Below are 17,233 nucleotides of genomic sequence, written 5' to 3'. Positions count from 1 at the left end.
CTAAAAATCTGAGCACACCAGACTAAAGCAGGGCACTTAGGGCATCTGAACTTTCAAACAGTTTCTGATGAAAGTTAGTCAGAAGCTTTTGCATGATGAACCAGTCAGTAATCTCACAAGGCCTTGAAAGCTGATTTTTCAGGCAGTCTTGTGCAAACTCAGAGAAGAAAGCAAAATAATTCCCTTGCTAGTCACAACAAGGTTGGAGTATGAACTCCGAGATTTACTTTTTTAAAATTATTCTATCTGCAGACTTTAAATATGACAGAAAAGTCTTTTTTATTCTTCAAAAGTTCTGCCATCTTCAGGATAGTTTTCTTGAACCTGAAAGATTATTCACATGTTATTTGTGATATTTTAAAAACATAAATATACAAACTGAAATATTGGAAATGATAAAAATATTCATAACTTATAAACAACATTTGAGAACTTAATTTTTGTATCAAGGGATATTTAAAATATCAAGATTTTTTTAAATTGTCCAGTTTTTAATTGCCACTTAATCTATGATTTTTCCCATTTTAATCTCCGTGTTGTTATTTATTTAAATATTTAAACCCCACCACCTTTTTTAAAAGCAACTTTGCATGTATCTGAAATACAAGTATACAAAGATACAATTAACATAATAAAGAAGAGAAATCATTGCCAAGCCATTGATATATTCATATATGTACATATAAACATAAACATATGGATAATTAGAGATAAATAATGCTTTTGGCATCATTGATGTATTATAACCTAAGAGAACAGTGAGGTTATTTAATGTTCTAATGATTTATATACAGAAATTCCTTACTGTAAAAACAAAGGAGCCTTTTGTGCATTTTAATCTTCACAAAAAAAGCTTAGGAAACTCAAGTACATTACTAAATAAAGAAAAAAAAATTAAACGTAATATCTCTCCTATTTTCTTGTCACTTAGTCACAAACACTTGGAAATTTATTTTAGGCTAAGAAAATTCTTAGAAAATGTGAAATAAGAGCTCTTATATTTAGGATTTACATTTGTACTCCCTTTAAAATATTCACTCCCCCCCCCCAAAAAAAAAGAAGTATCAGTCTACTAGGAAAATAATTCTTTGGCTATGACAATCCATGAATATGTGATATCAAAGGAAATAGAAACTACTAAACAGAATAATATAAAAAGCATTAGTAAACAGTAGGTGAATAAATATGCAAATGCATAGTATCTGTGAAAGCACCTTGAAATTTTCAAAATTAAACACCTTAAAGGATGGTATTTCCATTGGACTCTCACTCTTAAGCTTCATCAGCAATTGAAGCAATTGACCTTGCTCTGGGGCAAGTGAACACTAGGCAAGCAATAGTCAAAGAATAATACTGTTCAGTTCAGAAAGGCTTACAGTCAGAGACTGACTAACAAGAGAGAGCTGGGTTTTATGTTCATAGGAACTCATAAAACCATCTCTTAGGTCACAGAGTACCCACACACACACTAATTAAGTATTGAGTCACTTGAAATGTTGAAGCAATGCTAAAGCTAAGGAATAATTATAATTAAAAAACTGAAAAGTTCAGAAAATAATCTGACATAAAATATCTTTACATTGTTTTCAGATAACTGAAAATTTCATTGACAATGATTTTGAAGTTTTTTCCTTAAAATGATAGGATAGTCCAAAAAGAGCCAGCTTTCTCCTTTAAAAACACTTTGGCAGAGGAAATGTAATTTCAAAAACACATGGTAATGTAAAATCTAATTTCATTTCCTAAAAAACTTACCTCCTTTAATTGTGGTAGACACACTTAAGAAAACTGAACAGCAGAAATCCTCTCCGGGCAGCTAATTTCAGGGAAAATCAGTTTCTTACGGTTCCTCTGATTTTTATATTGAGAAATTAGTTCATAATGACTATTCATAAAAACAAAGAAAATTTGTAAGAATGTTGACCTTTATACAAATTAATAATTAATACTGCCTAACTCTCAGATTAAAAGCTCACTCAGAAACTCTAATCTTCTAAAAATATCACAAGTCCTACCAATTTCTAGGGGAGGAGGAGAAAAGAGGTGAAAAAATAAGAGAGAGGAGAGAGCCTTGGAAAGATCCTTGAACTATAACAAATCCGCAAACACTTAAAAGTATTTACTTTGTATAAAATGATGTGTTAGCCTAAAGGAAATCAAAGGTTGTGATCCTGCATTCATGAAACTTTAATTCCAGTAAGAATACATGATATATACATATATATACATACATAACTATGATATATCATGAGTGTATAAGGAATGTACAATCAAAGTAAAAATGAAACACAAAGGTCATTCAAGCCTGACGTATCTGGGAAGGAGTTCATGAAGAGAGCAATAATTAAATACTCTCTATTTGTACCAGAGAGATGACACGATGAGTAGAGAGTTGGGATGGGAGTCAGGAAGACATAAATTTAAATCTGGGCAAATCACTTATTTTCTCAACTGCAAAATGAAGATAACACCCATATCCCAAGGTTATTGGGAGAATCAAATGAGATAATTGTAAGACACTTAGCACAGTGCCTAGCATATAGTTGATGCTATATAAATGTTAGCTACTTTTAATTATTACCAAAGAGATTAACATCTACTCTGCAACTTATAGTCCTAGAGAATTGCCTGGAGTATAAAGTAACTTTCCCAGGCCTTAGATCCAAATATGTGTTAGAAAGAAGACTGAAACCCAAGTATTCCTGACTCCAAACCCTGTTCTCTATTCCTAGTATACCATACTGGCCCTTTTCTATTTTCATTTTTTCTTTAATTTCATTGGTGAAGTTAATCTTCCAAGAATTCATTACTTTAAAAAGGGTATTTACCAAAATTGCTAAGAGTGCTGATCACTACCTATCTTTGTGAATTGTGTGTGGAGGAAAAAAAATCATTTTGCAAACCATAAAGCATTATATAAATACAATTAGCATTTTAAATCATGATAATAATCAGTATCTCTGTTGAAAGTTAGCTGTCATACCAAAGAGGAGTTAAAAATTCTATAAGGAATTAATTTCTTAAATTTAGTTTTCTGGCAAGTGAAAAGATTTTTAAGCCCTAGGCAACTGTGAGAATATTTAAGGCAAGATGATAATGCAACCAATCAGTTCTATGGAACATCAAACATAGCATCATTGGCTGCTAATGATGCTAATCCAGCTGCCTCTAAAAATTCCATTTCTGCTTTCTTTACCAATATTCATTATTATGCAGTGTAATATAGAAAATGACTATCTCCAAGTTTGTAGACATTATGTTTTAGTGCCTATAATTCATACTGAATTGATGGCATTTTCAACATGAGATGGCATCCTAGAAAAAATTTAATATTCACACAAGATTGGTGAACACAACCTATTTCAAATCTATAAAATATGAATAATAAATTACAAAAGATGCTTAGGAGATTGAAGTAGTAACACACTTACATAGAATAACCACTACAAGAAGCATATCCTTCAGCTGTCATCCCATAAATATCTTGGCAAGAGAGGTCTACATCATACTGTAGAAGAATACTGACTATACCAGTGGGTTCACCACCAACAGCAAGCATAAGGGCTGTTCTGAAATAAGAAATTTAACATCACTTTTAGCATTTCAAAATAATTCTGTATAGAAAAACAAAAACAAAGTTTGTCTTCTCTTTCTTTTTCTCTTCTTTTTTCCTCCCTCTTTATTTGTAAAGAATAGAAAGGGTAGAAGCAAATGAGTGAAATCTAATATCTAAAGGGTGGAGGAAGCGGGATGAAGAAATTAACATTGTTGCTGTGTTGCCCAAAGAGAATTGTTCACATCATGGAAGAAGAAAAAAATTACATTCAAGGTGCCCAGCCACCTTATTTAAGTTTAACACAATTACCTCTGAAACTTATCTGCAGCATTCACATCTGCCCCTTTCCTCAGGAGAATGGATACCATTTCTGGGTTATTTTCAGTAATAGCAAGTAGAAGTGGTGTGTGCCCATCCTGCCAAATCATGGAAAAAGAGGTCATGAGAAATGTCATGATGCCATAATGCCTCCACAGAAGGTTGAATCAAATGTTACTATAATGGATTGGACCTGACAAGGGATGATGATCCCCTCTTAAGGGTCCCCTGGAATGCAATCAGACATTTTCTAATCCAGCTAACAGTTTGCTTGGCCATAGCAGAGAAAGAACACTCAGAACTGGGAAGAGAGGTTCATTCTGGATCAGGTCATCATTCTGCTGAGCACAACTTCCTGAGGCTCACATACTGTGAAAATGTTCCAGAATCTTGGCCATAAGACAAAGTTGAGTAGGAGAGAGAGGGGAGAGAGGCTCTACAGCTCAGAACACAAGCCCTTGAAGACCTTCAAGAACCTCCTAAGAGCCTAGAGTACCACAAGATCTCTACTAGTGAGGCTGCTGCTGAGGGGAGGGAGAAAGGTAGGATTAGACAGGGGAGAAGCTTGCCTGGGATGTGAGAGGGAGATGTGCATGCTATCTAATAGATTTCTATTTTCTTATTTAATTATTCCCACTAACTAATTAACTAATCTTTCCCCATTTCTTCCTGTTGAAGGAGTTCATGCATTGTCCATGCCATCTAAATTTTGATGCCCTGAGTAAAAGCCTTAATTTTCCCACCTTAAGTACAATTCTAATTTTACTAGAGCAACATATGCCATAGCAAGTTCTACCACATTGGAGAGAGAAAATATAACATCACTTTTAGCATTTCAAAATAATTCTGTATAGAAAAACAAAAACAGTTTGTCTTCTCTTTCTTTTTCTCTTCTCTTCTTTTCTTTTTTCCTCCCTCTTTATTTGGAGAGAATAGAAAGAATAGAAAGTATGTTCATTGTTCATAGATCAGCCTGAATGAGGAGAAGCTCTTCACCAAAAGGTTTAGGCATAAGGTAGCAAAATGTTTGGCCACAGATAGCAACAAACACATGAATGACACATAATAAAAGAGGACTGGAGTTGTACTTTCCTTTGGGGGAAGGAGTACTCATGCCAATGAAATCAGAGATCTTTTGAATTATGAGAGAATACTGACATTATATATCCTTAAAATTAAGTTATGTGGGCTTTGTGTATGTAAAACCAATAGAAAAATAATTTTAAAGATAATTTTAGTCCTGAACACAATTTTTTTTAATTGACACATAAAACTGTTTTCTCTATAACTTCTATTCTTGAAAAGGTGCCTAGATCCCTGAGAAGTTAAGGAAATTGCCCAAGATCACCAGCCAGTATGTATTCCAAATGAGAATTTAAAACTATCTCCTCCTGACTAGAAGACCAGCTCACTATCCTGTAGTCAATGTTCCTTCTATGGTTTTCACTATCTAGTAATTTATAATTAATGTTTGATTTGGCAATATGTCTCAGAATAATTCTCAAGCTCTAGCTATATTTGCTGTTTGGAAGCCATAAAATCTGATTTAAATTGGCAAAAACATAAAATAAATGAAAGCAAAAATAATTACTTAAATATAAGATTTCCATTTTTGGTGTTCTTTTGTCCTCAAATACTCTAGGTAGAGAACACAATCAAGCTTTAGAATTAGTATAAAGAGTTTCTCTAAATGAATGGATTCAACATGTATAAACTCTTTATAAAAGTTACTGACAGAAGCTAACAGTTGGTAATTAATACCGTTGCATTTTATTTAACAGAAGAGTTATGTTGTTTAGTCTATAGAGCCCAATATTTGGAATCAGAGAATCAGGATTCATATTTTGCTATTACTTACTAGCTGTGTAACTTTAGGCAAGTTCTTTGATCTTCACTTTTCTCATGTTATTTGAGAGAAATAGATGAATTTTCCTAAAAGGTCTAATCTGCCTCTAAATCAATGTACCTATAATTAAAAAGTAAAGATTCTTTTTAAAAAGGATTCACAATCTTTTTTCCCTAATGAAAGGTACCTTATTTTGTGCTTCAGTGTTGGCTTTATGTTCAAGCAATTTAATCACTAATGATACATTATGCCCACAAACAGCATAGTGAAGTGCAGTATTTTTGTTGATATCCACAAGATTGGGTTCTGCTTTATTTTCTAGAAGAATAGTTGCACATTCTTCATGTTGGGATTGTACTGCCTGTCAATACAACATAAAGAGACCGTGAGTCCTGAAACTTAATTTTGTATTCTAAAGATTTAAAGTTTAAATCTAAATAGGTGACACTTCATAATTTAACATAAGTCATACATACCTTAATCAAAGGAGATCTATTTTCACTATCACGAATATTTAATTTGCATTTCCTCTCCACCAAGAGGGACACAACATCTGGATATCCATTAGCACAAGCCAGGTGCAAAGGTGTCCTATAATAAAATAATATGATTCAAAGTTACAAAACAGAATTCATATTTGATCATGTTGTACTACATATGAAAGATCAAAATTGTAAAAATGCTATTAGAGCACTTTTAATATAAAAATATTTTTGTTTATAATTTGTAAGAATTTTTAAACATTGATTATGGAACAATTTACTGTTGTTAAAATTTACATTTACTCTTGGTACTTATTATTACATAATAACCTCTATACAATTGAAATAAAATTTTGGTCTTCTCTGACTATTAAAAAAAAACACTTTAGGCATTTGAATTTTAATTTTTTTACTCTTATTTGTGATAGAGATGGCATATATGTGTTTTACATTCCTTGATATGTAGGTGGAACTAGCTATTTTTTTTTCCATAAAAGGTAAAGATTTTATTGACCTAAGGACTTGAACATTTGACTTAGATTTCCTATTTTGAGGTTTACAAAATCCAACTCATAATGAGAAAATGCCCCCTCTCTCTTTTAAGTGATGTCCCATTGCCCAGTAAGTCAAAACACCCCTACAACTTAATAAAGTTGTGTCCAACCGAACCAAAGTTATATTCTTGCTGAATATCTTTTCTATTCTATCATTAAGGGAAATGTTTTAAAATTTTCTTCCCTCCTTTTGAAAGCTTGAGCTTCTATTTTCTTCTTTATGTCACAAGTTCTTGGAGTCTAACCCTGGGAACTTGGTCTATGTATAAATGAACTTTCAACTTTACCTTGCCTTGACACCATACCATTCCAGTTTCAAACCTCCAGTGCCATGTGTATCCTTGGACAATTCCTCTCTCCTTCATTTTGACCACTAGCTTCCCTCTATGGGTTGTCTTCCCCCATGTGAATTGAAATTCCTAGAGAGTAGAACCTGTCTTTCTTGCACAATGAACACCAGTAAAATCAAAGTCCAGTTTTAAAAAATAAAACAATGTATATTCCCAACTCTTAGCACAGCTTCTGATATATAGTAAGGACAAAATAAATGCATTTTTTTAAATTCCTTCATTCATTTCTATTATGCTAAATATTCTCCAACTTTTTCTAAATTTCATTTTAGTCTTGAGTATGAAACTGGCTCGTAAAAGCCAAGGAATTTTACGAACAGATGTCTGTATACAAAAGGCAAGCCTAAAATCACTTCAGCTATTTTGAGTTCCTTGTTGTTACTCTATTCTTGAATGGATCCTTGCTGTCATTCCCTTACTTCTCACTGTTTCCTTTTTGATTTTTTTTAACCAACCACCTCTCAATAATATCTCTTTGTTCCTCAAAAAGCCTACATTTGGGAGCCAAGATGGTGGAGTAAAAGCAGGGGATCTCAAAATCACCATGAGAATCCTCTCAAATCAATGTTAAACTAACACTACAAAATGAAGATACGAGTGAAAGAATCAAAAAGGAGACAGAGTGAAGCAACTTTCATGTAGAAAAGGACTTGAAAGACAGGCAAAGAAAATCTGGGGCAGGGGATGAGAGCAGAAGGCTACAGCAAGGAGTAAGGAGCGAGCCAACAACAACACACACACACACACACTCACACATACATACCTACTGTTCCAGGTTCTGAACCTGGGCCCAAGCCAACATCCAGACCCTGAGACCCTGCCTGGGGGAACAACAGTGCAACCCAACTAAAATTCCTGCACTGAGGTCTGAAATTTCAAATCAGGGCAGACTGTACTACACAGCCTAATCAGGGCCAGAGCAAGGCTAAAAATATCACCCTGGGTTTGTGGTAAGAACCTGAACCCTAGCTTGGGGCAGTGTGATAGACCCAGAGTTGGGCCTCAAATCCCAGACAGGGGCAGTCCCCCTAGTGCTGGCTTGTGGGAATCTGGCTAGCCCTTGCCAAAGCTCAAGGAAGAGCCCCAAAGCAGAACAATCCAAAGTGTGCCTGACCCTATCAAACCCAGAGTGAGACCAGAAGCCCTTGCCAAAACTGGAAGTTAGAGAATTTGAACCATCAGTGGTCTCAGGGTGTGACTGAATCAGCAGTTCAAGGTGGCTCTACAAGCTGCTGGTCCACATGCCATCAAACCACCTTGGAGGAACTGAAATGAAGAAACCCAGAAATAAGGCTAAGGGAGTAGATTAAGGAAGTACTAAAGTTTAAGAAAGTGCCTTATTCTCCCTTCTCCCCGCAAACATAACCTGTCTTTAAAATAAAAGTGAAAGTAAAAAAAAAAGACTTGGAAAATAAGCAAACACTCCCCTCTCCCCACAAAATATAACCATAGAAAAATTTTATGGACACAAAGAACAGGGGACAGATGCAGACTGTGAAAGTAAAGCAAATATATGCAAAGCTCCATAGAAAAATATGAATTTTGGATTCAGATTCCAGAAGAACTCAAAAATTATTTCAAAAATCAGTTAATAGAGGCAAGGGAAAAGTGGGGAAGAGAAATGAAAGCAATGCAAGAAGAAATTTGCCAAATGAAAAAGGAGTATCAAAAACTCATGGAATAAAATCGTTCCTTAAAAATTGGAATTGGGAAACTAGAAATTAATGACTTCATGAGAAATTAAGAAATAGTAAAAGAAAATAAAAAAAGAAAATTAAACAGAAGAAAACATGAAATAGCTCATTGAAAAAACAACTGACCTGGAAAATAGATCGAGGAAAGACAATTTAAGAATTACTGGATTACCTGAAAGCCAAGACTAAAAAATAAAAAAAAAAGCCTGGATATTATAGTATAAGAAATTATCAAAGAAAAGTTCTCAGGCATTTTTGAACAAGAGAGTAAAATAGAAACTGAAAGAATTCACAGATCATCTCCAGAAAGAATTCACCAAATAACAATTGCCAAGAATATAATAAATTCAAGAGCCCCCAAGCCAAAATAAGCAACCAAGAAAGAAATAATTCAAATATTATGGAGTTATAATCTCTACATTAAAAGATCAAAAGGTATAGAATATAATTTTCAAGAAGGCAAAAGACCTATCCAGCAAACTTAGTATATTCTCTTAGGTGTAAAAATGATCATTCAATAAAATAGAAGATATCTAAGCATTCATGATGAAAAGACCTGACCTAAATAGAAAATTTAATGTCTAAACACAAGACCCAAGAGAAGCCTAGGAAGGTAAATAAGTAGAAAATTTGGGAGACTCAATAAGATCAAGATATATATGTATTTCTATATGACCAGGGGATATTTGTAATTCTTTAAAAAAATTCAGTGGTAAAGCTATGAGAAGAAATATACATGGACAAAGGAAGTATAAGTAAACTGATTCAGATATGATATGCAAAAAAATTATGAGGTGAAAAAGAGTATTGTACTGAGAGAAAAGGGAAGGGAGAAATGGAATGGGGTAAATTATCTCACCTAAAAAGACAAGAAAAACTATTACAGTGAAGAGGAGGATAAGAGTTGTGACAGGCAATGCTTAAACTTTACTCTCATGATAACTAACTCAGAGATGGAATACTATATGCATTTGGGGTACAGAATCCTATCTTACCCCTAATTAGAGAAAGAGAGTAATAGGAGGGTGGGAGAAATGGGAGGGTGAAAAAAGCAAAACACAAGTAAAGAGGGGCAAAATGAAAGGAAAAAGAGCAGGATCAAAAGGGGAAAATAAGATGGAAGGGAATACACAGTTTTTAGGCATAACTGTGAATGTGAATGGTATGAACACACCCATAAAATGGAAGCAGATAGCAAAAAGGATTAAAAACCAGAATTCTATTATATGTTGTTTACAAGAAATACATCTGAGGCAAGGTGACACACAGAGAGTAAAAATAAGGGGCTGGAGCAGAAATTATTGTGCATTATCTAAAGTTAAAAAAAGAAAGCAGGATTAGCAATCATGATTTCATATAAATCTAAAGCAAAAATAGATCTGATTAAAAGAAATAAGAAGGAAATTTCATCTTGCTTAAAGGTACCATCAAACAATGAAGTAATATCAATACTAGACATATAAACACCAAATGGTATAACCTCTAAATTTTTAAAGAATTAAATGTACTTTCAGGAGGTGACAGACTAAAACTATACTAGTGGGGGACCTCAACTTTCCCCATTCATAACCAAATAAATGAAACCAAAAAATAAATAAGAAATAAAGGAAGTAAATGAAATCTTAGAAAAGTTAGAACTAATTGATCTCTGGAGAGAAATGAATGGGAATAAAAAGGAATATTCTTTCTTTTCAGCAGTACATATTTCCTAAACAAAAACTGATCATATTTCAGGGAATAAAAACTTTACAACCAAATATAGAAGAGTAGAATAATAAATGCATCCTTTTCAGATTATAATGAAATAAAATTTATAATAAATAAAGTTCCATGGAAAGATAAATAAAAAAATAATTGGACACTAAATAATCTAATGCTAAAAAAAGGATGGGCCAAAGAACAAATTATATAAACAATCAATTTTATTACTGAGAATAATAATGATAAATCAAAATTTATGGGATACACTCAAAGCTGTACTTAGTAAAAAAATTTATATCTTTAAACATTTACATCAATAAAATAAAGAAAATATAGATGAGTAGTGAATTGGGCAAACAATTAAAGAAACTAGAAAAAAAGAATAAATTGAAAATCTTCATTTATAGACTAAACTGGAAACAATAAAAAATGAGAAATTAATAAAATTAAAAATATGAGAACCACTCAACTAATAAATAAGATTAGAAATTGTTTTTTATGAGAAAACAAATAAAATAGACAGTGTTGATTGATAAAAAAGATAATAAAAAATCAAATAATTAGTATCAAAAATGAAAAGGGTGAGCCCACCACAAATGAAGAGGGAATTAAAACAAAAATTAGTAGCTATTTTGCCCAATGATATGGCGATAAATTTGATAATCTAAGAGAAATGAATGAATATTTGCAAAAATACAAATTGCTAAGATTAAAAAGAGAAGCAATAGAATCCGTAAATAATCCCATATCAGAAAAAGAAACTGAACAACCCATCAATTAACTCCCTAAGAAAATAACTGCAGGGCCAGAGAGATTCATAAGTGAATTCTATTAAACATTTAAAGAACAATTAATCCCAATATTACCTAAACTATTTAGGAAAATAGGCAGAGAATAAATCCTACCAATTTCCTCTGAAACAAATATGGTACTGTTACCTAAGGCAGGAAGCACAAAAACAGAGAAAGAAAATTATAGGCCAGTTTCACTAAAGAATATAGAGGCAAAAATTTTAAGTAAGGAGACTACAGGAATGTATCTCAAAGATCATTCACTATGATCAGGGGGGATTTACACCAGCAATGAAGAGCTAGTTTAATATTAGGAAAACTATCAGCATAGCTAACCATATCATTAATCAAACTAACAGAAATCACATGATTATTTCTTTTTTTTTATTTTGCATAGAAAACATACTCAATTTTGGTTGCATGTACAAAATCAAAACCCTGAAATACAGCCAAAGATACACTGATGTGAAAGATGATTCCAACATTTCTTTCTCTGAAGGTAGATAGCATTCCCCATTCTAAGTCTTTCAGGATTATCTGAGATCATTGCATTGATGAGAGTAGCCACATTTTCACAGATAATCATCATTCAGTGTTGTCATTATTGTGTCCAATGTTGTCCCATTTCTTATTTAGCTCTGTGCATCAGTTCCACAGATCTCTCCAGCTTTTTCTGAAATCATCTTGCTTATCATTTGTTATAGCACAATAGTATTCTATCACCAACACTCATCACAATTTGTTCAGCCATTCTCCAACTAAAGTGCCACAACAAAAAGAGCAATAGATATTTTTGTACAAGTATATTCTTTCCCCTTTTTAATTATCTCTTTGGGATACAGATCAAGTAGTAGCATTACCATATCAAAGAGTATGCACAGTTTTCTAGCCCTTTGGGTATATTTCCAAATTACACATGATTATTTCAATAGATTCAGCAAAAGCCTTCCACAAAATACAACACACATTCCTATTAAAAACACCAGAGGAGGCAGCTTGTGATTCAGTGGATTGAGAGCCAGGTCTAGAGACAAGAGGTCCTAGGTTCAAATCTGGATTCAGACACTTCCTAGCTGTGTGACTCTGAGAAAGTAACTTAATCCCCATTGCCTAGCCCTTACCACACTTCTGCCTTAGAAACAATTCTAATAGTATTGATTCTAAAATAGAAGGTAAGGGTTTAAAAAAATAAAACAAAAGAAAGCATAGGAATAAATTGGTCATTCCTTAAGATGATAATTAGTATCTACTTAAATCCTTCAGCAAGTATCATCTGCATTTGGGACAAGTTAGAAGTCTTCTCCATAAGACTGAAAGTGAAGCAATGATGCACATTATCAACACTATGATTTAATATTGTATTAGAAATGCTAGCTTTAGCAGTAAGGAAACAAAAAGAAATTGAAGGAATTAAAGTGGTGTGGAAGAGGTTGGCAGATCAGGTCCCCAGCTTTGTTTTGCAAGCATGAAGTTCTCTCTTTCTTCATGTCTCCTCCACAGTGGGAAATCAGGAAACTAAACTCTCATCCTTTGCAGTACACCTGAGTCAAGTCTTTAAGGATCCTAAGAGATTTAAGAAGTAGAAGTGAAAAAGTCTATTCCAACATGGAGGAGGGGAGAATCAGCTAATATTAAAACAAGCTGGTTGAGTGCAAGAGAAGGGAATTGTTAAAATTTTAAAACACTTTATTATTGTTTCATCATAACAATTGAAGATGATAATTTGATTACTGACCAAATCAATATTGATGTTAAAGATGTTAGAAAACTTTTCTTCAAATATGATTGCCTTTTTTCATAAAAATATAAGAATATATCCCCAAGAGACACATGGTTAGGGATGAACAGGGAGGTGGTGTGGCAGAAGTTGAGGAGTCTATAGGTCCCTGAAACTGAATTGGAAATTTTAAAGAGATCAGCCAAGATGGTAAAGTAAGAAATATACAAAGTCTGCCAAACACCCTCCAAAAGATCACATAACAAAAATAAATACTATAGCAGCACCATCAACAGAAGTGGTAAAGCAGTGCTCTGGTCCAAAACAAAATGAACAGAGAATAAGAAATTCTCATTTATTTGGGGTATGAGAAGTGAAATCCAAAATTTTTAAATCCCAGAATTATTATAGCCAAATTCCAGGTCTCCCAAACCAAGGAGAAAATACTACAGTAGCTAGAAAAAAAATTCAAATATTTTGGAACCACAATCAGGATTACATAGGACCTAGCAGTTTCTATTATTAAAGGATCTGAAGGCATGGAATATGATATTCCATAAGTCAAAAGATCTAAGTCTACAAACAAAAATGACCTACATAGCAAAATTGAGCGTAATACTCCAGGGGAAGAAATGAATATTTAATGAAATAAAGGAATTCCAGGCATTCCTAAGGAAACCAACAGAGTTAAAAAATAATTCAATCATCAGATTTAACTTTTCAGAAGAAGCATAAAAAAGGAAACAGAAAAAGCTCAAAGGAATCAATGGGGTTAAACTAGAAGTATAGTAAGAGATGCCAAAAACAATTAATATATTCAAAATAAACAAGACAGAAATGGGGGTTAAACTGATTCTATTCTGCATAGAAAGGTGATGACTACAGTATTTAAAATATTTATGGTACAAAAGATATTAAGATACCTAAAATATTTTAATATAATTAAGAGAAACAATGGAGTTAATTGATTACATTATGAGTAAAGAAGATGATAACTAAGATGCTTAAGATATTTAAAGTAGTGTATATATTTAAGAACTTCATCATTATCATGAATAGAACCATACATAGAAAACAAGAAATAAGTTGAATATTATGGGATGGTTTTAAAAATAAAGGGATAAGAAAGAGGAATACATTGGGAACAGAGAAAAGAAGAAAAAGTTGGAGGCAATTCTCTCACATGAGAAGCATCCAGAATCAATATAGTGGAAGAGTGGTGTAAAGGCAAAGATTAAACCCGACTCTAATCAGAATTGGCACAAAGTGGAAGTAAGAACAACTAAGCTAGGTTAAGAAATCTATCTTACAACAAACTGGGAAAAAATCTCTGTAGCAAGTCTCTCTGACAAAGTCTTTGTTTCCTAAATACATAGAAAACTGAGTCAAATTATAAGAATATAAAGCATTCTCCAATTGACAAATAGTCAAAGGATATGAACAGGTAATTCTTAGATTATGATAGAAAAACTATCTTTAGCCATATGAAAAAATGCCCCAAACTACTATTTATTAGAGAAATGCAAATCAAAACAACTCTGACCTCATACTCATTAAGATGGTTAATATGTCACAAAAGGAAAATGTTAAATATTGGAGAGGATGTGGGAAAATTGGGACACTAATATGCTGTTGGTGGAGCTATGAACTGATACAACTATTTTGGAGAATAATCTGGAACCATGCTCAAAGGGTCATAACCGTGCCTAGCTTTTAACTCAGCAAGAACACTACTAGGATTGTATCCCAAAGAGATTAAAGATATGGGGGGACATCTGCCTGTGCAAATATTTAATGTATATTGATCAGTTGTGAATGACTTTACTATTAACAAGGCAAGGTTCCAGGACAATTGTAAGGGACACATTGTTAAAAAAAAAAAAAGTTATCTGCCATCATAGAAGGAATAGACTGAGTCCAAGTGCTAATTGAAACATAACATTTTACTTTATTTCCTCCATGAACTTTTCTCTAGTGTAGGCAATACATGTCTTTCACGACATGACAAACATACATGGGAATACATATTGTATAATAATATATGTATAATATCTATATAACCTATATCATATTTTCTGCCTTCTTGGGAAAGGGCAAGGGGTAGGAGGGAGGAAGATTGAAAGATGACAGAAAGCAAATATCAAAAAATTGTATTGACATTTAATTTGGAAAAAATAAAAATGCATTATTAAAAAATATACTCCCCAAATCTATGCACATTGCACAGATTATCTCATATGTTCATAATAGCTCACAGTTATGCAATGCTTTGAGTTTTACAATGAATTATCCTCATATCAACCCTGGAGGCCTCAAGCTAGTAATGTGAGCTCCATTACTAAATAAGATAAGGAAACTGAGGTTCTGAGACTTTCTCAACATGACCCACAAAGATTGTTGCGGAGGCATACCTCTACACCTGGTCTTTGGCTTACATATATTTTGCTTTTATTACATGTAATTATCTGCTGAAATTATTTTTGAATTAAATTTTTATGCAGGATTTTTTTTCCATTGCTAACTATAATGCCAAAGAAGGTCTAACACTCAGCCCTTTTTAGTGCCTCCCAGTATAACAAGTTTGTACCTGTTAACGACTAAAGCCCTTCTAATTTCATGAAGAAAAAAAAACAAAAAAAAAGAATATTTTCTGACACCTTAAAACTTGCTTATTCACATGGTGGTTTGTATTTTTTTTTCCACAATAGTCTACACCTATCGTTAATTTCCCTTGCTTCCCAGATTGCTAATTTAAAAGGCTGGATTAAGTCCCAAATAGCTAGGCAAAGTATCTTTGCAGAAGCTTTCAGACAAACTGAGTCCACTGTGCTGGGAGCTGGGCAGGTTTTGTAGAATAGCATAACATCTTGTAATCCTGGCAAACCTGACCGGAAAGGCATCCTATAGCAGAGGCGGTAACTGTCAGCAGAAAAACTTAGTGCTCAGATTGGCTGGGTCTGGACCATCTCCGGAAGATGGATCTGCTTTAGAGTAGAAAAGCTGCTCCAAGCTTCCTCTCAGTCTTCCTGAGGGCAAATTAGGGGTGGCAGGATCGGGACGCGATGGAGAGGGAAGCTCCTGCCCTCTACTAGAACAAGGGTGAGTCACGGGAAAAATGTGGCAAAGAGCTACTGAATTTGGGGGGGGGGGGGTGGAAGATACACACTGACATACCTTCCACTATCACTGAAGCAAAATTTATCCATCTTGGGAAACTAAGTAATTTTCAATTTTTCCGGACTTCCCTGACCCTAATTTGGGAAAGTTTAGATGAAAAGCAGTCCAATAGAATCGCTAATAGGGACAGGATCTGGAACTTTTATTTCTTTGCTATTGGGAACTTCCAGGGAAGGGGACTCCCTCAATTTATGCAGGTTGGCACCTCTGCAGTTTACAATCTTTCAAAAATTGCCCTTTAAAGCCCCGAGAAGTTGTGACTCTACAGCCAACGGGTAACAGACAGAACTAGAACCCTGATCTTCAGGGTTTCAAGACCAGCTGACTCTCCACCAAACCCCACTGTTTCTTTTAACATTAAATAGAGCTTTAGTGTTTGCAAAATATTTCACTTATTATTTTTGGCTTACATTTATGTTACATTTATTTCAGCCGAACTTCCTCATCTGGACATCATATGCAATAGGATACTAAAGAGAAGTGCTCAGATTTATATCTAGGTAACCTCTATGCCCTGTTCGGAGGTGGAGAATATTGGGGTTGCTGGCCTCCATCCCTTCCTCCGCCCTTCCCTCCACCACCACTTTAGCCATTCCTTGAGCTTCTTTGTGTCACCTGTGTTCCTTATCTCGCTTGTTCAGGTCGTGTTTCTTGAACAGTAAGTGCCGCTGCACCTTCGCCAGGTCCCCAACAGAGGCAGCTTTGTGAAGCTTGCCCAGGTCCCTAAACCAGAAGCGATACCCCGGGGCATTTGAGGAAGTCAGGATGGAGCTGCTACTCCCTGTGTCCCTGATGTCTTTGCTGTTGCTGCTGCTGCTCTCACTTGGGTCTAGAGAAGGGCAAGACGACAACTGTGCCTTCTTTTTTATGGACCGGAAAAACTTTTTCATGATGCGGGAAAAAAGGTCCTGAATCTCTAGACCCTTTTCCTCCCTCAAGACAAATTGAATCCACTGTGAGGGAGCGGGGCAGGATTGGTAGAATAGTATAACGTCTTCTTGTAACCCTAGCAACCCGGACGGAGGGCATTGTATTCCTGAGAAGCTA

At 34.2% G+C, this 17,233-nt stretch overlaps 1 protein-coding gene across 1 annotated transcript; it reads right to left on the bottom strand.

Moving 5' to 3' along the window:
• Window positions 1–260: 260 nt before the first annotated feature.
• On the bottom strand, window positions 261–17,190 carry ANKRD7 (ankyrin repeat domain 7). The gene is given in 8 exon segments (XM_016426131.2): window positions 261–324; window positions 1,756–1,885; window positions 3,432–3,468; window positions 3,470–3,569; window positions 3,866–3,972; window positions 5,908–6,081; window positions 6,197–6,311; window positions 16,802–17,190. Coding segments are annotated over 7 exon segments (822 nt in total). The 5' UTR covers window positions 17,077–17,190; the 3' UTR covers window positions 261–324; window positions 1,756–1,871.
• Window positions 17,191–17,233: the final 43 nt, after the last annotated feature.

Source organism: Monodelphis domestica, chromosome 5 (assembly GCF_027887165.1).
Source record: "Monodelphis domestica isolate mMonDom1 chromosome 5, mMonDom1.pri, whole genome shotgun sequence".
NCBI classification, from domain to species: Eukaryota; Metazoa; Chordata; class Mammalia; order Didelphimorphia; family Didelphidae; genus Monodelphis; species Monodelphis domestica.
Note: the sequence above shows the minus strand (reverse complement) of the source record. Positions and strands in the feature narration are given on the sequence as shown.